At 50.0% G+C, this 19,974-nt stretch overlaps 8 protein-coding genes across 8 annotated transcripts; 3 read left to right on the forward strand and 5 right to left on the reverse strand.

Moving 5' to 3' along the window:
- Positions 1 to 1,837: 1,837 nt before the first annotated feature.
- On the forward strand, positions 1,838 to 3,340 carry N7455_000320 (uncharacterized protein; the record flags this gene model as incomplete). The annotated part of the gene is made up of 3 exons (XM_040952384.2): positions 1,838 to 1,964; positions 2,171 to 2,440; positions 2,511 to 3,340. 3 exons carry the CDS (start codon positions 1,838 to 1,840, stop codon positions 3,338 to 3,340), a joined length of 1,227 nt encoding a protein of 408 aa, XP_040817434.2.
- A 668-nt stretch (positions 3,341 to 4,008) lies between these two features.
- On the reverse strand, positions 4,009 to 4,206 carry N7455_000321 (uncharacterized protein; the record flags this gene model as incomplete). The annotated part of the gene is made up of 1 exon (XM_065603787.1): positions 4,009 to 4,206. The coding sequence occupies one exon, from the start codon at positions 4,204 to 4,206 to the stop codon at positions 4,009 to 4,011; it is 198 nt and encodes a 65-aa protein (XP_065462278.1).
- A 773-nt stretch (positions 4,207 to 4,979) lies between these two features.
- N7455_000322 (uncharacterized protein) lies at positions 4,980 to 5,372 on the forward strand (the record flags this gene model as incomplete). Its single annotated transcript, XM_040952451.2, has 1 exon — positions 4,980 to 5,372. The coding sequence occupies one exon, from the start codon at positions 4,980 to 4,982 to the stop codon at positions 5,370 to 5,372; it is 393 nt and encodes a 130-aa protein (XP_040817300.1).
- Positions 5,373 to 5,565: 193 nt separating this feature from the next.
- On the reverse strand, positions 5,566 to 7,667 carry N7455_000323 (transcription factor domain-containing protein; the record flags this gene model as incomplete). The annotated part of the gene is made up of 2 exons (XM_040952149.2): positions 5,566 to 6,109; positions 6,178 to 7,667. The coding sequence occupies 2 exons, from the start codon at positions 7,665 to 7,667 to the stop codon at positions 5,566 to 5,568; spliced, it is 2,034 nt and encodes a 677-aa protein (XP_040817244.2).
- Positions 7,668 to 8,174: 507 nt separating this feature from the next.
- On the reverse strand, positions 8,175 to 11,349 carry pab1 (polyadenylate-binding protein). Its single transcript, XM_040952105.2, has 5 exons — positions 11,145 to 11,349; positions 10,963 to 11,017; positions 9,274 to 10,781; positions 8,645 to 9,219; positions 8,175 to 8,581 (listed from the first exon to the last, which is right to left on the reverse strand). Exons 3-5 carry the CDS (start codon positions 10,762 to 10,764, stop codon positions 8,434 to 8,436), a joined length of 2,214 nt encoding a protein of 737 aa, XP_040817180.2. The 5' UTR covers positions 10,765 to 10,781; positions 10,963 to 11,017; positions 11,145 to 11,349; the 3' UTR covers positions 8,175 to 8,433.
- Positions 11,350 to 11,624: 275 nt separating this feature from the next.
- N7455_000325 (HECT-type E3 ubiquitin-protein ligase) lies at positions 11,625 to 15,429 on the reverse strand (the record flags this gene model as incomplete). Its single annotated transcript, XM_040952158.2, has 3 exons — positions 11,625 to 12,296; positions 12,367 to 13,369; positions 13,427 to 15,429. 3 exons carry the CDS (start codon positions 15,427 to 15,429, stop codon positions 11,625 to 11,627), a joined length of 3,678 nt encoding a protein of 1,225 aa, XP_040817316.2.
- A 330-nt stretch (positions 15,430 to 15,759) lies between these two features.
- On the reverse strand, positions 15,760 to 16,834 carry N7455_000326 (mitochondrial 54S ribosomal protein mL41). The gene is made up of 2 exons (XM_040952354.2): positions 16,549 to 16,834; positions 15,760 to 16,486 (listed from the first exon to the last, which is right to left on the reverse strand). The coding sequence occupies exons 1-2, from the start codon at positions 16,768 to 16,770 to the stop codon at positions 16,187 to 16,189; spliced, it is 522 nt and encodes a 173-aa protein (XP_040817344.2). The 5' UTR covers positions 16,771 to 16,834; the 3' UTR covers positions 15,760 to 16,186.
- A 204-nt stretch (positions 16,835 to 17,038) lies between these two features.
- On the forward strand, positions 17,039 to 19,971 carry N7455_000327 (UTP14 family protein; the record flags this gene model as incomplete). The annotated part of the gene is made up of 2 exons (XM_040952239.2): positions 17,039 to 19,729; positions 19,789 to 19,971. The coding sequence occupies 2 exons, from the start codon at positions 17,039 to 17,041 to the stop codon at positions 19,969 to 19,971; spliced, it is 2,874 nt and encodes a 957-aa protein (XP_040817263.2).
- Between the last annotated feature and the right edge of the window lie 3 nt (positions 19,972 to 19,974).

Consider the following 19,974-nt stretch of genomic DNA (forward strand, 5'->3'; position numbering starts at 1 on the left):
GCGAGACTACAACCTTTAGGGCCTGCAAACAGAGATATAATCTCTCTAAGAACAGCCATATTCTACTAGTATGAAAAACCTCTTCACATTTAAATAAGCAAAAGTGAGCCATAGATAAAGTACGAGCTAAGCAATGTTCCTATATGTAAAAGAGTCATCCTAACTCAGCACCCCCCCCCCCCCCCCCGGGTGGCCGTAGCCTAACGGCGGAACTTGCGGCAGTTGCGGCCATCTGCGTGGGGAATATGAGTGAGCATCTCATAGCTGGCTCCCCGTCAGAACTAAAATATGCTCGTCGGTCGACTCTCTCCGTGAGAAAAAGTTTCCAAGTGCGCGAGCTTACACGATACTATTGAAGTCGCTGTCGGCGATAATCTTTGACTCTGCCTCCGGAACTATCGGTGGCTTCTTCTTTTTTTTTCTCTGGGGTCAAACGTTTTAAAGCTGAACACCTAGGTAGGTACTTATCCTACACTATTCGTATATCAAAAGAATTTCCCAGACATAGTTGGAGTGGTGAACCTTTTCACACTTATAATGCTTATGTCCAAAGCTTACTGCGGGTTCTTATACTTCGGTTCAAAGTGCTAATTTTACTGCAAGTAACCCCTAAGAAATAAATGTTCCTATATGTGAAAGGGTAAATCCAATATAGTATCCCCCCGGGTGGTCGTAACCAAGCGGCGACACCTGCGAGGGGTGGGGTCAGCTGTCCCCCCCTGTCAGAACTAAAATATGCTCGTCGGTCAACTCTCACAACTATGTACCATATGTACCAATCCCCGAGAAATGGGAGGTACAAGGAGGCTGATGACGTCGACGACGCAATGGTCGAATCTTGATTTGACCCCCATCATTTTTTTTTTCCTTTTTCTTTTTAGAAGTAGAATGCTTCAAAGGTGATACTGATCCTACAAGGCCAGTTCCAGTAATTTCTGGTGCCAGGCCATGTAGATTCCTCGGCGGGTTTAGGGAACATCACTCATGCTTCGCGAGGCAATCATCATTGATCTTTAGCGTACATACCCGTGGCCAGTCTATATTTATAACGTATTATTCATATTTCATGAAAGAGATTTCCATCGCTAGCTCACAGTCAATGACAAGACTGAACCATAGAACGATACGGGGTACAAACACAATATAGTATCTAATTAGTTGACTACGGTGTAAAATCAGGTAGTGGTTCAAGATTCGTCTTCATTGGCTGATCTTGGGGGATATATGGCAAAATGGGGTATCTCAAACGATATAGAACAGACTTGAAGCAAGAAGCCTACTTCTGCTTTCTCACCACAGGAACTGACGTTGAAATTCAAACGAAGGCGCTCCCTGCCATGAACTTATTCTCTCCACCGGAGCAGTCCCTTCATGTGCATTACCTGTCGACTCCAGGACCGTACGGTTAGGTGTTTCATTGGTACTTCCATTGCCGTCTCGTGTTGTGGTAGGCATTTGAACCGAACCATCCGAGCTTTCATTCTGCAAACGCCTTCTCTTAGAACCCTCCTGCTGTGCCTCCGAGCCCACCTTTTCAGGCTCAGTACAAGCCTGCTGCCATCTCCGAATGCCATGAGAAGTATCAAGGGGAAAATGCGACCAACTCTCCACCCCCCTCTTCTCAAGTCTGGGAAATGGCACATACGTGCCGCTGCTTTCTCGACGAGGAATCGCAGCCGAAAGCTGCTCGTCTGAGACATGTGGAAGCAGGTTCAAAAGAATGCTCTCGGTGAGTTGGAGTCGATTCTCCAGTGCTTCGGCATATCCTTTCTCAGGTCCTCTTCGAAGTTGTTCGGGCCAGTTGCACGGTCGATTGTTCTCATGACATTGTTCGCAGATGGGTTTTCGGCCGCTGCATTTTTGTTTTCTCGAGCGACACGCGTTGCAAGCGATTGTTATACGCGCTGGAGCTTTTGCTTTTGATTTCGATGGCATTTTATTTTCTTGTGTGGCAGATTCAGGAGGTGTTGAAGTGAGTGTGGTTCAGTGGCGAACGGCAAATCCCATCGCCTGAAAGTTCTGCCGAAAGGCCAAGCTTGTCGGTACAGCGGCCATTCGGTCAAAAGTTGTATATGGCAGGGCGAACTATCAGCCATCTTTGATTGCAGACATGTTTTATATATAGTCTGACCATTTATCTGTCTGGAAATACTCATCACATCTTCTCTAGTTCCACATATTTCCTCGTTCATCATGGCTTCAAACAATTCATACCGCATTGCATCTATTCCAGGCGACGGCATTGGTATCGAGGTAGTCAGCGCTACTATCCAGGTCGTCGAGAAACTCGCAAAGACCCTCGGCACATTCAATATCAACTTTGAGCATACCCCATGGGGAACCGCGTACTACAAGCAAACCGGACGATATGTGTCTGAAGATTACCTCGACACTCTACGCCAGTACGATGCTATATTATTCGGTGCTGTTGGGGCACCCGGTATGTTCTCTATACTGCATACATTATACCAAACCACTGGACTGGCAAACAGCAATATTGACATGAACAGATGTACCCGATCACATCTCACTCTGGGGCCTACTCCTCGCCCTCCGCGGCCCACTCCAACTATACGCCAACGTCCGCCCAGTCCGAACCTTCCCAGGAACCAAATGCCCCCTCAACACGGCAACAAACGGCATCGACTGGATGCTCGTACGCGAGAACTCCGAAGGCGAGTACGCAGGCCAAGGCGGCCGCTCTCATGTCGGACAGCAATGGGAAGCCGCGACGGAAGTAGCCATGTTCACACGGGTAGGCATCGAGCGAATTATGCGTTTCGCATTCGAGACAGCGCGGTCGCGGCCGCGTAAGTTCCTAACCGTCGTCACGAAGAGCAATTCCATGCGCAACGGGATGGTGTTATGGGATGAGATTGCTGCTCTTGTGGCTAAGGATTTCCCCGATGTCAGCTGGGATAAGATGCTTGTTGATGCGATGACTGTTCGGATGGTTATGAAGCCGGAGTCGATTGATACGATCGTCGGGACGAATTTGCATATGGATATTTTGTCGGATCTTGCTGCTGCATTGGCTGGGTCGATTGGTGTTGCGCCTTCTAGTAATTTGGATCCTACGCGCAAGAGTCCGTCGATCTTTGAGCCTGTTCATGGGAGTGCTTTTGATATTACGGGGAAGGGGGTTGCGAATCCGGTTGCTACTTTTTGGTCGGCGGCGGAGATGTTGATTTGGATTGGGGAGAAGGATGCTGCTGCTCAGTTGATGGGTTGTGTGGAACGGGTTTGTGCCCAGGGGACTTTGACTCCTGATCTTGGGGGGACATCTGACACTCAGGGGGTTGTGGATGCTGTTTGTTTGGAGATTGAGAAGTTGGCTTGAAAGAAGGTCTGAGATAATTTATTGTCTTTTTTTTCTATTTTTCTTCTTTACTTCTATTCTTTGTCTCTTTGTCTTTCTTTTTCGTCTCATCTCATCTGAAATATCACTTTGGATAAACTGATCAGTTGACCCTGCATTTGAATATCAATAGACACAAAATATGGAAAGATGATTACAGGAACTGAATTATACACACTTTCCTCTTGAGTAAAGAGCAATATATTCCTCAGAATAATCCAGAAGATCACTTAACTGTCAAATTTGTATGAACATCCATAAAGAAAATCTCAAAGGCATCTCACGCAAGACGGAACAGATCAGGAGGCCAAGAACTAAGAACCCCGGAAATGTCATTATAGCAATATGACACCTGTTTTCCTTCTATAAAAGAAATAGAAACAAGATCAGTATGACCTTGTCTTACAGTCCAACATTTAAACGGCCTTATCACCCTATATCCGGACATCACAGTTACCCAGAAAGCATTCAACCGGACCTTCAAACAAGCCAAATCTACTCGACTACTCGAATCTATCTATACTCACACTCAACCAGCCATTCATCATCAAAAGAAACAAGGTCAGTCCCTTCAGACAAAAACTCACAAATCCAACCCCAAATCAACCAACTAACATCTCCAAGGGATGTTCTACCAAAACGGAAGAGTGCTACAAGAGCCCGCATACAACTGTCGAACAACAATCTGGGTGAACGTATTCTTCAATGCAGATGACTACAGATGCGATGACCTCACTATAATGCGCACAGCCATCACCTGCATCCGCACAGGAGTCGCTAGCATCACCGCCCATGCTATGCACCATGATATCCCGTTCTGTATCTCGATCCAGGTGCCCGGAAGACATCGTGATAGGGAGTCGATTCTCGCTGCTGCGGAGGTATTGGCGGAAAATATTCGAGCGCAGGTCGCTACGGGGTCTGTTCGTATTAATCGGGCTTTACTTTTTCGGAGGAGATAGGGTTTGGTTATTGGGGAAAGACGGGGCTTTTGATCTCGGACTTGGTGTTTTTATTTCCTGATGCTTAATGACTTATAGATTATTTAGACTTGCTTTTTTTCTATGGTGTCAACAATATCTACGTGGTAGAAGTTCGATTTAAACCATAGCTCCGGGATTCTGATACAGTATATCGCGATAGCATCGCCTTGTATGTCGCTATGCCGTTATGCCATAATACTAGTCGAAAATAGGATACCACAAACACATCGTGTATTTTCAAGCTTAACTGTGAAAGTCCCATTGTCAATAGAGTAGGCAGAACTAATACACAGATTCCTTTCGAGTCATAAACTAGGCAGACCTCAAGCTGCTGGAAGATTCCTTTAAGACTCAATGCCTACAGAGACACAAAGACACCATGGATATAGATGAAAGCCTTGAAAATAGGATTGTACCATACCTCCTTTGTTCCTACCCAGGCTCCCGACTATAAACAATAGAGAAACACCAGGCAAAGAGTATATAAACAAAGCCCATATAATCAATCCCACAATACTCGAAACTCACCTCCTTCCCATCTTCCACCTTTCCTTTCCTTCCAAATCACTCCACCACTTCACCACACACAAGCAAAACAACCACAAGGTAAGCAAATCCCACAACCCTTGGTCCAAGGAATGGGCATCCTCACCTCCACGGGAAAGATGCAGGGCATGTTCTACTTCGACGGGGAGCTAGTTCCCGAACCCGAGTACGATCCACGCCAAGTCAGCAACTGGGTGAACGTCTTCATCCAGGCACGGGACTCAGACTCCGACGACGAGACCCTCATGCGCACAGTCGCAGCTTACATCCGAACAAGCACCGCCTCCATCTCCGTTCATGCCAAGCATCATGATTACCCCCTGTGCGTCTCTATCAAGGTGCCCGGAGATTACCATTCCAACAAGGCTTCTATTCTCGCGGCTGCGGAACTGCAGGCTGACTACTATTGCCAGGAGATTCGGAATGGGAGAGTGCGGATTAATCGGGCTTTGCTTTTTCGGCGGGAGGTGCGGGATCGGGATTGATGTGATGGTGAGGGTGTTGAGGGTGGTTATGCCTTGAATGGATGGGGGATTTGATGATGAGCGTTTGAGAGGAATACACATACACATACACACTGCGTGAACAATATGCATTATTTTGGTTTTCTTCTGGTATTATTCATGTAGATTCGTTAGATTATTGTGTGATTTGAATCAGTAGTGTAGTAGCATGGTTTTAGAAGCTTGGAAATTGCTGCCCGATCATATCGAACAGAGTGTCGAAGTTAGCGCCTTCGATTAAATCCACCATATTCAAGTCGAAATTCGATATCCCCTCAAGCTGTGCGGGATTCGTGTCCAGTAAATCCATCTGTAGTGAAGAGGGTGTATCGGTGAATATGTGCTGCTCGTTCATTTGTGACGGATGCATCGACGCCAAAGGAACCAGCGTGGGATCATGTCCCCTGTGCGTAGATTCTCCCCATGCGTTACTTTGTTGCCCAATCTCAGACGGCTCTACGGAGCCAGGTTCTTCTTGCAAGTGCGACAGACGACCAAGTCTCCGTCTGTTCTCCTCGCGTGCAGTCAAAGACTCCACAAGTGTCGGGCTTCCCTCTGAGCCCCTCGTCACATATGCGTGAGAGTTTGCTGCTGGATCGGAGCCATTTTCTGACTGTTTGATTTTCGTAGCCAGCACTGAGAGCGACATGTGGCAGTGTTTGGCTGTCTCCCATTGAGTGGACATCAAACGCAGGAATCCCGAAAATTCTTCAATTTCCCTATCGGATAGTTAGTACATCGTAATCAACCGAAGGTCAACCAGGGTAAATAGAAACACGTCACATACTGAAGACCCTTCGTCAACACATATTGGTTCAGTTGACAAGCCAAAGCTAAAACCAACCCAGACATCCACGCAGCCGACAAGAAACCGGGCCAGAATAAAGCCTGGCGACTATCAACTTGCAGCCTGAGCGCCGAAAGGATAGCCCGAGCAGCCCCGATGCAAGTTTGCAATCCAGAACAGAATTCCGCAGTCGATGGATCCAGCGACAGCGAAGGCCGATGAATGATCAGAATGAGATGCTGATACAGCACAGTGAAAAAAGGAGCAAAATCAAACGCACTATCTGCCATCGCAGATCCGACCCTTTGTTCAAAAGCCCCCGGCTTTCTTTGGAGGTCGGCAGGAAGTCCGTTCCACCACTTATGCACGTCTGTCACGAGGAACAACACGGAACTGCGACGGACGGATCGAACCAATATTGATTTATGGAAAAGCTCCAACGCCCGACCCGTCAAAGTCCCCGAATCAACGTAGCTAGCAAGAACGTTTTCCTTGCCGTGGTCTTCTTTATTCCCGTGCTGAGACGCAGAGATATCATTCGCAGACTGATTCGTCTGGCCTCGAGGAGAATGCATTTCCCGGGCAGCAGGCAAACACACATCGATATCAGAATCCTGTATACCAAGCGGCAAACCCAAAGCCTGGCTCAGATATCTATCTATCGCATAGGCGCACCAGAAGACCCGCTTCCGCAGTTGTCGGTCGTGCGTGGAGAGTTGCTTGTATCGAAATGGACACCGGTGGAGACCGGCATGGAGCATCGAGCGTAGGATACAGCCTCCGACGGTCGATGCTTGTCGAAGTGACATGGTCGCGACGAGATAGACTTGGATTGCTAGAAGCGCTTGCAGGGAAACAATATCATGTCGAGAGGAGAGAGTCCCGAGCAGAGAATTGAAACTGTTTGGTGATTGGATCTTCGATTCGGATGGTAGATCTAACTCCGGAGCTAGCAGACTGCCCAGATTGAAGACACATTGGAAAATGGTTGTCCAGCATGTACTCCGGTGGTCTATGCAGGGTTCTTGAGTGTGCTGAGGTTGATTCCCACTAGAGTAGACCTTCTCCATCGCCTGTAGGAAGGTGGGACCATGCAGAAACGGGAATAGAGGGTGCCAGACTTTGAAATACATCATCATCAGGCCCTTTGTCACATCTGGGGGAGGGAGATTTCCCAGAGACGCCGTCAGTGTTGGGTCGTATGTCCATTCTGTGGGAGATTCAACCACCTCCAAGGACGAAGCAGTCTCTCTGACGGATGAGGTGCGCTGGCGCTTATCGCGAGGTGATGTTTCAGCGCCTACGAGCGTTTCCTCTGCTGTGGGAAAATTAGACTCGGATGAACCTGGGCCATCTAGGTTGTTGAATGCACGTTTCACTGTCTTGATGAAATAGACGCCGCTGGAGCTACCGACGAACTGGCTATCCTCGTTCGAGTGTGCCGTCAAGGAACCAATTTCAGATGTCTCGGGTACAAATTCCGATGCCATTGTGTATATATCATCTCGTGTGTATGAGATGTTCTCTTTAAAGCTGGATTCTTTCCACAGAAATCATCCATCCACCGGGCGTCATCGAGACCTGCTGAGTCATCGGAGAAGGGGGACAATAGCGGCCACAAGGTCAAATATCTCAGGGAATAAAGACACTCTCGTCTACGGTCGAAAGGAACTTTGAAGCAAAATAGGCCACGGCCATTCCATTGATTGTCTGGCGCTGTTCTCCCGAATCCGAGAACAAACACAAGAACGACCGGAATTTTCCGCGAGGAATTCATAAATCTATCTGACACAAGAGACAGCAAGGGAGAGCTGTGGAAACAAAAAAAAACTTGACAAATCCCTCCCAGCTGGATAAAAAAAAAAAAAAAAAACGAAACGAAGATAGCGAAAAGGTTGACTGTCAAAGGAACCACACCCAGCGCCTAGAAGAAGAAAAGACTTTTTTACCAATGCCAATATCGGAGAACACGCAATATAGCCCAGTCCGAGTAAAAAAGGCCAAAGGAAAATCGGCTGTACTAGGGAAACCGGAAAATAGGAAAAAAAATCCGAATGTCATACCGCATTCAACTAAACACCAGGAAGGTGACTGCCTAAGAACAAACTTTTCGAACCGAGGGATATCAGGATCAGAGATAGGGAGATGTAGGGGAAGAAAGGGTAAAAGATGGGAACAAATAATGATAAGAGAAAGGAAAAGTCGTCAAAAACGTGCGTCCAAGATTTCCGAGAAGACAAAGAGAGAACACATCAATTAAGACTTGTTCTCCTCAACAGGGGCCTCCTTGGCGGCTTCCTGGGGCTTGGGTTCGGTCTCGCCATCACCCTTGTTCTTCATGTACTCATCATAAACGTTAAGGGCCTCATCGACCTTGCCGCGGAGAGCCTCCTCATCGTCGAGCCTGAAAGAAACAAAAGTCAGTAAATCATTTCACACATAGAACCAAAACAATAGTGTAACTTACAGGCCAAGCAACTCAGCGTTATCCATCTCAAGAAGCATACCAGTGATCTTGCCAGCAAGCTCGGGCTGCTGAGCCTGGATCTTGGGGTAAAGGGCCTCGCCAAGCATCTGCTTCTGCTGAGCGGGGGGAGCACTGAGGAGAGCCTGGTTGGCAGAGGCGGGCTCGCCACCAGCGGGCTGACCGCCAGGGGCGGGCTGGCCACGACCACCACCACGACCCATCTGAGGACCACCACGACCGAAACCGGGGCCGCCACGCATGTTCATGGGCATACCGGGAACACCACGGCCACCGCCGCCACGACCGAAGGCCTGGGGCATAGGGTAACCCATGCCGTTAGGAATACCGCCAGGAGCCTGCATGCCAATGGGCATACCCTGGAAGTTGGGAGGAAGCTGTTGGTTGGGGGGCATGCCACGGCCACCCTGGGGGAAGGGACCGGGGTACTGGGGACGTCCAGCGGGCATGTTAGGCATGGGCATACCGCCCTGGGGGGCGAAGGGCATACCGCCACGCTGTCCGGGAGGCATGAAGCCCTGCTGACCAGCACCGTAGAAGACGGCGGGCTGCATGAACTAGTCCAAAGTTAGTAACTGAGTAGATAACCGATCATGAAAATTGTAACTTACAGGCTGGGGCATACCGGCAGCGGCAGCGGCCTGCTGCTGACGGATGGTGTTGCGAGCCTGGATGGAAGCCTCGAGCTGGCTGCGGCGGACATCCTTGCGCTGAGCGAGAGCAACGTAGAGGGGCTTGGCGTTGACCATACGCTGGTTCATCTCGGTGACGGCCTTGGAGGCCTCATCGGGGCTGCTGAAGCAGACGAAACCGAAGCCCTTGCTCTTACCGAAGGCCTTCTTCTCGCTCTTCTTCTCCTCGGACTCCTCACCCTCCTCAGTCTTCTTCTCCTCGGTGGTCTCCTCGGCCTTGGCCTCGGCGGTCTCCTCGGTCTTCACCTCCTTCTCCTCGGAGTCCTTGGTCTCCTTGTCGGCCTCCTTCTCCTCACCCTCGGGGGAGGGAGAGCGCTCAGCGGCATCACGCATAACCTTGGCGGAGGTGATGGTACCGTAAGGAGTGAAGAGATCACGGAGCTTCTCATCATCAATGTCGTCAGTCAAGTTCTTGACGTAGAGGTTGACACCCTGGTACTTGGAGGCCTTCTCCATGCGAGCAGCCTCGTACTGCTTGCGCAGCTCCTCCTCACGCTCGTGCTTCTTCTGGGCACGGCCAACGTAAAGCTTCTGGGTCTTGACGTCCTTCTCGTTCATCTCAGCCACGGCAGCTTCGGCGCTCTCGTGGTTGGCGTAGTTGACGAAACCGAAACCACGGCTCTTGCCATCCTGGTCGTGGCTGAGGGTAGCGGAGGTGATCTCACCGAAAGCCTCGAACATGACGCGGAACTCGTCGTCGGTGATCTCGAGATCGATGTTCTTGATGTAGATGTTGGTGAAGTTGGCCTTCATCTCCTCGAACTTGCTCTGGCGGTCCTTCTTGGAGATGTGGTGGCCGACGAAGACCTTCTTGTCGTTCAGAAGCATACCGTTAACGTGCTTGATGGCGTTGTTGGCAGCCTCGGCGGTCTCGTAGTGGACGAAACCGTAACCCTTGGAGTTGGCGAACTCATCCTGAGCGACCTTGCAGCTGAGAATGTTACCGAAGGCAGCGAAGGTGTCGTGGAGAGCCTTGTTGTCAATGGCGTTGTCGAGGTTCTTGATGAACACGTTGCCCTGGCCAGTCTTGCGCAGAGCGGGGTCACGCTGGGACCACATGATGCGGCAAGGCTTACCCTTGATGAGAGTGTAGTTCAGGTCCTCAAGAGCACGCTCACCGTCAGCGGTGTTGTTGTAGTTGACGTAGGCGTAGCCCAGGGAGCGGCGGGTGACGGCATCACGGCAGACACGGATGGAGGCGACCTGGCCGATGGAAGAGAAGAGCTCGTAGAGCATAGCCTCAGTCACGGAGGGGTCAAGCTCGCCGACGTAGAGGGAAGCCGAGTGGGGCTGGTTGTTGGCATCACCGGCGGCCTCGGGAGTGGCCTCGACGGGAGTGCCATTGGCCTCAGGGGCATCGGCGACAACGTTGTCGGTGACGGGAGCGGTGGTGGGGGCTTCAGCAGACATGATGGCGACTGTTTTCACTGAGAAAAGAAAAAAGTTTTAGCATGTGCATCCCGAGCCTATCGCGGAGAGGGGGAGGGGGAATCAAGGAGGCATATGAGATAAGGTTACATCGCAGTTGATGCAGTCTCTTTGGCAAGCAACCAAGGGGGAAATGAGAAAAACGAGGGGTGAATCAATGAAAAGAGAGGGGTGCCATACAGCAAAGGATCCACGAAACAAAGAGTTCAGAGAAATTTCACTTGAGCAGAGAGCACTGATGGCTGGTTAGCGGGGAAGGGGAATCGAAGTGTTATTGCATGCGCAGGAGAGAGAAGACGAAGCAGATATGACACTGCTTTCAATGAAGAATCAAAGGGAAGACAAAAAGTAAAATGACTAACCAGGTGAAAATGAAGACGATGGAGGCGTTGAAAGAAAATCTTCCACACAACACACCGCACAATCGGGGATGAGATAAGATAACTGGAAAAAGTCTTTTTCTGGGTTTTTCGTGTTTTTTTGAGATTTTGTATCTTTCGATTAAGGATTCGAAAAGAAAAGGAAGACTTTTCCCTGGAAAGAAAGAGAGAACAAGATGGAGGGGGAGGTTGTAAGAGGAGAAGAAAAAAAGTTGAGCCGTTCAAAAGCAATTGGTTCTGGAAAACTCAGAGGCTGCACGAGATGGGGACACTAGTCCTATTTGGGATGGGGTTGCCGCTTTAAGGGCTTATTAAGTATAACCTCGGACATAAAAAGTACATCCATGGATAGTATCACTGTCAACCCATTTTCAAAAGAGTCCTATGCTATGCATGCAAAAAAATAATAATTAATCATAAGTAGACTGTCTACCAGAAAAAAAAAATGTACACAAAACCTCTTTAACTTAAATCAAACCCAGCACCAGAACTCACGGCATACAAAAGCTTGCTCCTCAATGTATCTGCATCAGAGTACCGTGGTAGCTTGAGAAGATTCACACAAGTACTGGTACTTGGCAGTCGTTCCTGGTCCTCACTGGAATCTCTAATGCTAAAGTTGGGACGAAGATGGCTGAATCCCAGCAATGGAGCTCGAGGGGTAGACGTCACGAATCGGATGACCTTTTGCCGCTCCTCGTTGGTCATCTCATGCATAACCTGCCAGAACAGTGCAATGGTCGGGTGTTCTAAATTGTCATCACCAATCACATACACGCCTCCGTAGAGGGTATTCCGTCGCAGATCCTCCACATCAATATCAGCCTTGTCTCCGCTCACTAACGTTTGTAACTCGGATTGATTGAACATGGATAGCCAGGCGGGTTGAATGATCTGGCCCAGACCTTGCAAAAAGGCGTTCGTCTGTAGAGCAGGTTGCAACTGTAGACGGTAACGAGCCACGTAGGAAATGTAGACCAATCTGTTTTTGTTTGTCACAGCGGTCTGTGAACCATTTGGTTTCAACTCTGCCGTGACAGTGCGGTTGGCTCCACTGGGCATCCGAATTATGTTGTTAATGGTGAAGTCGAGACCAAAGTCTTCCACATTTCCGGGGTAATTCTTCAGTTGTAACTGGAATAAATTGGTCAGCTGCAGGTTCAAAAAAGAAAATACAATTCCGAGCTTGCCGGGCGTCACTTACCAATCCCTGATACAATCCCTCATCCAGATCCTTCAAATCGTTCAAGTTGGCACGATAGGAAGATTCCTTCACCGCAGACCTAGAGCCTCCTGTCAAGGCCCACTTCAAGAGGAAGAATGGTGCAAAGTTGACATCGACCAAGATCCCCTCGTAAAGACATTTTCCAATGATCCGGCCGAGGAATTCATACCGTCGAAGGAGACCGCGCACATCATCCTGCCATTCTGGGCTTGAACCTGTGAGCCCAGCCTCGCTGAGAACCTTTTTGAGTTGGTCAACGGCTATCGGGCTGGGATACAGCAGATGGTGATCATTTTCCGCGAACATGCTCTCATAGTCATCAGTCTTGAAAGCTTGGCTAGTGATACTGGTTAAGAACTCCTTGGTCACACCACCACCATCAATACCGGCTTCCATTGCTCCGAACTGGTCGATAAAGCTGATCTGGATTGGTTCTTTGAGGCCGTCGCCCAAGCCGTAGTATTGGGAGAATGCATCTTCAAACACACTCTCACGTCGGATGTCGGCGTGGTGTCGGGCCAAGATATCCGCCGCGCCCTCAGGGGGTCCATTTATCATAGCATTTTGGGCCACAGACAAGCGCCAGGACTCAGGATCCACAAAGCCCTTCCGGCGACGTTGTTGATCCCTAAATATAAATTGACGGAAGATCTGTACTCGCGTGGCAAATGGGATGAAGAAAGGCATATTTCGAAGTATCTCTAGCCGTGGTGCAATGGCGGCCAGAGCATTATTTTGAGCTTGTCTTCGTTGACTATTTCGCATGGCTTGGATGTGAATTAGTCGTCGCGCATGGCTATTGCCGACAAGTTGAGAAGGCTCCGGGTATTCCTCGTCAAGAAGGTCAGGTTCGGACTCTTCATCGTCGTCCTGGAATTCATGACGTTTCTCCTCTTCTGCCACAACGGCTGGGATAAAGCCTTCCATGTCAAATCGATCTGTCATCAGCCAATGATTTGGAGGGAGGAATTTGCGTCGAGAACTAAAAGCATGTCAGCTAGAGTGCCTACATCATAGAAAATGAAACATTTCGACTTACTCTCGCTCATGCAGCATTCTGAGCAAACCTGTAACCAAGCCTTTGAAGTAGTCAAGTGGGATACCTGTCACGCCAGGAAGATCATTGATTTCCTTCTTGGTCTCCACTTCAGCACGCTCCATTGGTCCAGAAAGTTGAGCGGTGTTGTTAAAATAACTTCTCAGATCTACAGCGGATGATGGAACAGGCCCTTTCTTGGTTAGGTCTGCAACATTCCAGTATAGGGTGAATGCGAGATTCTTGAGAAAGACTGTCATGTCTTTAATTTCTTTAAGCGGCAGCGCACTCTCTCTTGTCCACGAAGACAGCACACCTGGTGAAGCCGCAAATGGCGATGCGCTTGAGAAAAACTCTTCGTCGTCCATGACCTTCAAGAGGAACGTGTAAATCTCAAAAAAGAGCAGGATAATAGTCCACTCCTGCTCTTGATCCTCTTTGTCGCCATCTTGTGGCAGTTGCAGCAATGGAAGAACCTGGGTCGAGTCCTTGGTAATGGTTTCAAAGATCCGACTGGATCTTGATGCCTGCCAGAAGTACTTGATAGCTGGTATCTTCGCATTTGGCTGGTCAGAAGTTGGACCTGCTGAGGGCGCCGAGCCCAGGTATAACCACATCCGAATATCATCCCCGCGCCGAGGAAATACCCTTAGCAAGTTCAGAGCGTACGTGGCAAGAACTTTTGCTTCTCTCGAAGCGTTGTATTCGTTGTTTGAAAGATCTGTGTGAGAAAGCTGGGATGTTTTAATGCGAGAAAGTAGCCCCGTGATGCTACTTTGGTTCACCAGGCTACTGACTTGATCTGTGACAAACTGATCCAAATAAGGACCCCTGACTGGATCCAGGCCATTTTCGTCCGCTTCCAAGCACCTTGTAAGATAGATAGAGGTCGAGTTAAGTAACCCAGAGACAACATTCAGGAATCCGAGGTCTGGTGCTTGCAGGTTGGCCTGGCCTGGAAGAGCATATCGGTGAAAGAAGATTAAGTATGCAAGCAGCCAAAGTCGACCCTCGATACCCTCGACATCGTCGGTCGAAAGGCGTTCTTTTGTGAAAGGAATATATGATTCGATTGCAGGCGCCAGTAATTTGTAGTTGATTTGGTGCGCCAATCCATCAAGCACACCAAGATAAGCGGGTAGGTTCGGAATGGTGAGATACGACATAGCAAGAGCTTCATAGGCCGTCATCGTTTCTGAAGTGATTGGTCTCAGAAGAGCGAGAACAGCATTTGTGACATGCTCCGGCGACAGGGTGCCTTCCCAGCGCTTGATGTTCTTTGTCAAAAACGCCATCGTTTGATAGTAGTGCTTGGCAATTGTTGCCATCTTCTTTGGTATCAAGTCAACCAGGAAGACTATCGTCCGAAGGAGAGGCAGAACTGCTGCTTCATGAGTCGGACTCCCCGTTGTTGAGCTGAGAGCATGTAATATAGCGGTTGCCAGCCGTTTCAACAGCTCGGTCCAGTCATTTTCCGTAGCGATCGTGGGGAGAGCATGGAAGGTCTGCTCAAAGACATTGCAGAAGTACACCAGGCGTAGAACGTCTTCTTTCTTTCTTACCAGTCCCACAAACTGAACTAGAAGCCTGAGCTGGTCCAGACATTGTTCCGCTGTGGGATATGGTGGCGCGGAAAGACGTGCTAGACACTCCAGGCGCTCAAGCTCCGTCGTTGGGCCCCGATTATCGTCAAATCCCAGGGCACGGGTAACCCTCTCCCACTCAAAGGTATCCCATTCAGACTTCCAGCCCTTATATGTTGCTTGCCTGCTGGAGTGACCCCGCCAAACTCGCTGAACGGTGCGAGATGCCGTCTGTCGATCTCTCTCCTGCTGTCTCAGTGCTCGCTCTCGTTGGGCAATGGCAACTGCGCTCTCGGGGTTTGCAGCATGAGGGGTTTGTCTGGTCGGCGAGTTTCCGGGAAATGCAGCGAAGGGATTAGTGGCCCGGCCACTGAGGTTCACCTGCCGCGGGCGACGAGAGTTGCCGGTGAAGGATTGAAACATGGTTGCAGCAGGAGCTGCCTGATGGGGAAATAGCCAGCAGGTTAGATAAAACGAACGCTCTAGATGCAGAGAAACAAGTCAACGCAAGCCCGCGTCACTGGTGGGGGAGAAAAGGGAAAAGGTGAAGAACTATGACATCGCCGTCGCTGTTGGGTGCTGATACGGGAGAGCATGGCGGGCTTATCGGACTTGTTGAGCACGGACCACATATCGAGACCTGAGGTACCTTTCCACTGGAATCGCCACCGGAACATTCTGGTTTAAGCTGACATAGTAAGAGTGCCTGGTATAGACAGTAAATATATTGGCAAATTAGATGGATCTTACCCACCTGACTTCCAAGTAAAAGACACTAGAAAATACATGGATAAAAGATATGCCAACAAACAAACGCCAAAAGAGGCAATATGCCACTTGAACTTTTTTATAATCTGATATTCATGGAATTTGTCAAAATAGTACACAATTGCTCCTGTTTCGATGCCAAATGGTACATGTCCACCGATGCATCCGGGTTCCTCCGTGGTCCAAATCAAGTTGATGTTGTAGAGACTATAATACATGGGATATATTCAATCAACGAAGAGGTTGATCAATGAAGTTGTTGAGTGATGCCCAGCGAAGGTGGTTGTGGGTGATATGCTGGGCCGCTGGCATAAAGATTAGGGAGTGCTCTCAAGCGCCTGGGCTAGGGCGCACCCAATTCAGTTGAAAACACATAGAATCCCCGCTATGCGGTTTCAGTCTATTGGAATTCCTAGAAAAGGGTCTTGGAGGGCTTGGGCTTGGGCGTCTCGGGCGTTTGGGCCAGCTCTTGGTTCTCAATCTGCACAATCTTCTCAATCTTCGGCGTTGGCTCGCTCTCAATCTTCTTGGTCTTCTCGGTGTAAGGTTGTGCTAGTCGGGCCTCTTCGGCTTCAGCGGTCTCGGCCCACTTCTCCAAATAGTCCTTGCCCTCAAATCCTCTGATCACGGTAATCGTTCGGCCATTTCTCTCAATGTCTTGAACGTAGTTCGACGGTGTCTTGCGCATGTGTTTTGTGATGAAGGGGGCGAGCTATAGCCATGTTAGCAAATCCGCATTTTGGCCAACTGGTATCAATGGTTATGAATGCTCACGGTAAATGGCTCCTTCGCAGTCTCAGCGGTGTAACGCCATCCGGGAGTTTCCAGCTTTTCCGCAGGCATGTACACACGGTGCTTTGTCAAATCGGGCCTGTATGTGCCTCTCTTGTCGAAGTGACCCATGGAGCCGGTCCGGTTTCCCTTGTAGTAGCCACCATTGACCTGCTTGGTGGTCAAGCGCAAACGCACCATCATTGGCTGCGTGGGCTTGAACATTATGGCGACAGTTCTATAGCCTTGAAGTTGGAACAGAGGAGGGATAGAGCGAGTCGAGTTGTCCCGGAGGGAGTTGGGAGACAAAACTCGACGAATGAACGGGTCGCGCTAATCTCCGCGCCGAGAACTTTTTTTCCCGGCAGAAAAAAAGTTCAACACCATCTACACCCCTCTTGAAAGCAGCCATCAGATCACTTGGTACTTTTTCAGTACTGATCTGAAGCTTCTTTCTTAGTCAAGAATTTGATTTCTTGACTTATACGCTACGATGCCTCGCAGCCAGACTCAGAAACAGGGTCCGAAAGACCGCTCGGCGCAGAAATCAGCGCCGAAGCGGAAAAGCACTCGGTCGCTGAATGCACTGTCTATTGCAGAGAAGACAATCCACACTAGACTGGGTGTTAAACGCAGTCGTCTTGGAGCCTACGATGATGGCACCTTCAACCGCAAGAGAAACACTGGCGGCGATGACGACGAAAACGACGAGGAGGACACCGCCGCCCAATATAAGCGCCGCAGAACCGAGGACACCGGAAGCCTTGATGGTGGCAGCGACAGTGAGGGGCACGAATGGACACTCGGACAAGTGAACAGCGATAACGACAGCGAATTGGACAGCGACGAAGCTCTCGGTGAGAGCGACGAAGAGCGATTTGAGGGCTTCACTTTCCGCGCATCCAAGTCCAAATCTCAGCCGAAGAAAGCGGCACCCAAGCCCAAGAAGCCTACAGAGATCAGCTTGTCTGAGGATGTTGACGAGTCAGAGGAAGAATCTGACGGTGAAGACTATGACGAGGACGATGACCTTGGAGAAGACGCCGTTGATCTCGCGACCGCCTGGGATATGAATGTAGCGGCCGAGGAGGAGGAGGCCAAGGAAACCGCTAAGAAAGCCAAGCGGGCTGCGAAATACGATAGCGACGAGGATTCTGGGTCAGAGGGGGACAGTGAAAGCGATACCAGCGATGACGGGCTTTCTATTTCGGACGACGATGCCGATGCGGATCCGCACGGACTTTCGAAACTACAAGACTTTGTCCAGTCTATGGAGACCGAAAAACCTACGAAACGCACTCAAAAATCACAAGAACAAGGCAAGCACTCGGAATACGGCTTGACATCCGCCAACAAGTTGACTGTCGCCGATCTCCTACCCTCAATCACGGACTCCCGTCTCAAGAACTCGCTCAAACATATCGACTCCGTTGTCCAGGCATCAAAATCGGGCATTCCTGGCAAGCTAGATGCTCCTCTAGCAAAACGCCAACAGGACCGGCTTGACCGGACTGCTGCCTACGAGAAGAGCAAAGAAACTTTGAACCGATGGCTCGAAACTGTCAAAGCCAACCGCAGAGCCGAACACCTTTCCTTCCCGCTACGTGATCCCGATGCCGAGCAGACCCACCGCTTGGAAGCTGCGAAGCCGCAGACAGACCTCGAAAACGCCATCCAGAACATCCTTGAGGAGAGTGGACTGGCTGAGGCTGAAGGCAAGTCAGCCGAGGACCAGATTCAGAGTTTCGAAGAATTACAGGCCCGCAATCTTCCTATCGAGGAGATCCAGGCTCGTCGCGCAGAACTCCGCAAGCGACGTGACCTCCTTTTCCGAGAGGAAGTACGTGCCAAGCGTATCAAGAAGATCAAGAGCAAGTCTTATCGCCGTGTTCACCGCAAAGAGCGCGAGAAGATGGAGCAACAGGAGCAAAATGCCCTCATGGAAGCCGGCGTGGATATGGACGACATGGACCAGGAGAAGAGCGAGCGTTTGAGAGCCGAAGCTCGCATGGGCTCCAAGCATCGTGAAAGCAAATGGGCCAAGGGCTTGAAACAGACCGGTCGCACTGCCTGGGACGAAGAAGCCCGTAACAGTGCAGCCGACTTGGCCCAAAGAGAGGAGGAGCTACGGAAGAGAATCGAAGGCAAGCGTGTCTCTAATGGAGACGATGACTACTTGGGCTCTTCAAGCTCCGAGTCAGAAGACGAGGACCCTTGGAACGAGGAGGGTTCAGATGTGGAAAGACAAAAAATCCAAAAGAAGCTCAGGGCCCTCGAGGGCGGTGATGATGCTGGGGATGGTGTGAAGGGGCGCCATGCTGACCTTTTCGAGATGAAATTCATGAAAAACGCCGACGCCGCCCGCAAAGAACAGAACGATGCGGAGCTTCGCCAACTCAACCGTGAACTCCACGGAGAGGAATCTCTATCTGAGGCAGAGTCCGAGGTCGGTCGACGAAAGTTTGGTCAATCAAAGAAGCCCGACGCCAAGTCTGGCGCAAAGCAGTTGCCCAAGAACGAGTTCGAGGAGAAGCTAGATTCCGATGATGAAGCTGCACAGGCAGTAGGATCAGACGATGATGTTGACATTGTTGTCAATGGTACCACCAAGCACAAGTCAGGAGCTTCCGGCAACAAGAAGGTTTCACGATCTTCAGGCGACTCTTACGATCAGCAAAAGGATACCCCCACGGAGGAGGAGAACCCTTGGTTGATTCAGACCGAACGGACCAACCGTCGCCGAACTGCCCCAGATGCCCAGGAGAGCATTGACATTTCACTCGATGCTACCCAGCCCGAAGTTGTTCCGGCGAAGCAACAAAGCAAGAAGCAAAAGAACGCCAAGGCAACCCTCGCGAAACAACAATTCGACGAGGATGACAGCGATGATGAGGAGAAGGTGCCCGTCTTGCTCAAGAACCACGACCTCGTGAAGAGAGCCTTTGCCGGCGATGAAGTTGTCCAAGAATTCGAACAAGATAAGATGGACACTGTCCAAGACGAAGGCGACCAGGTTGTGGACAACACACTCATGGGTTGGGGTAGCTGGGCCGGCGAAGGTGTCAGCAAGAGACAGCAGAAGAAGCAAAAGCGAGACCTGACTACTGTGGCGGGTGTGAAGGCCCATCAGCGTAAGGACGCAAAGCTTGACCGGGTCATTATCAACCAGAAGCGAGTGCAGAAGGTAAGCCAAGTCTCGTTCCTACGCATAAAGACGGACAATTTACTAACTTTTTACTCTAGAACAAGAAGTACATGGCCAGCCAGTTGCCGCATGAGTTTGAGACCAAGCAGCAGTACGAACGGTCCCTGCGGTTGCCCCTGGGCCCCGAGTGGTCTACGAAAGAAACCTTCCAGAGTGGCACCAAGCCTCGTGTCATGATCAAGCAGGGCATCATCAAGCCCATGTCGAAGCCCATGCAATGAATG

Source organism: Penicillium solitum, assembly GCF_028829755.1.
Source record: "Penicillium solitum strain IBT 25940 chromosome Unknown utg000001l_segment0_segment0, whole genome shotgun sequence".
Lineage (NCBI taxonomy): Eukaryota > Fungi > Ascomycota > Eurotiomycetes > Eurotiales > Aspergillaceae > Penicillium > Penicillium solitum.

Excerpts from the sequence above, each read along its gene's own strand:
- pab1 (XM_040952105.2), bottom strand. The coding sequence starts at position 10,764 with ATGTCTGCTGAAGCCCCCACCACCGCTCCCGTCACCGACAACGTTGTC. Across the intron at positions 9,220-9,273 it reads CTGCCGGTATGCCCCAGCCT|TTCATGCAGCCCGCCGTCTT; the intron begins GTAAGTTACAAT and ends ACTTTGGACTAG. Across the intron at positions 8,582-8,644 it reads AACGCTGAGTTGCTTGGCCT|GCTCGACGATGAGGAGGCTC; the intron begins GTAAGTTACACT and ends TGTTTCTTTCAG.
- N7455_000326 (XM_040952354.2), bottom strand. The coding sequence starts at position 16,770 with ATGTTCAAGCCCACGCAGCCAATGATGGTGCGTTTGCGCTTGACCACC. Across the intron at positions 16,487-16,548 it reads CTGCGAAGGAGCCATTTACC|CTCGCCCCCTTCATCACAAA; the intron begins GTGAGCATTCAT and ends ACATGGCTATAG.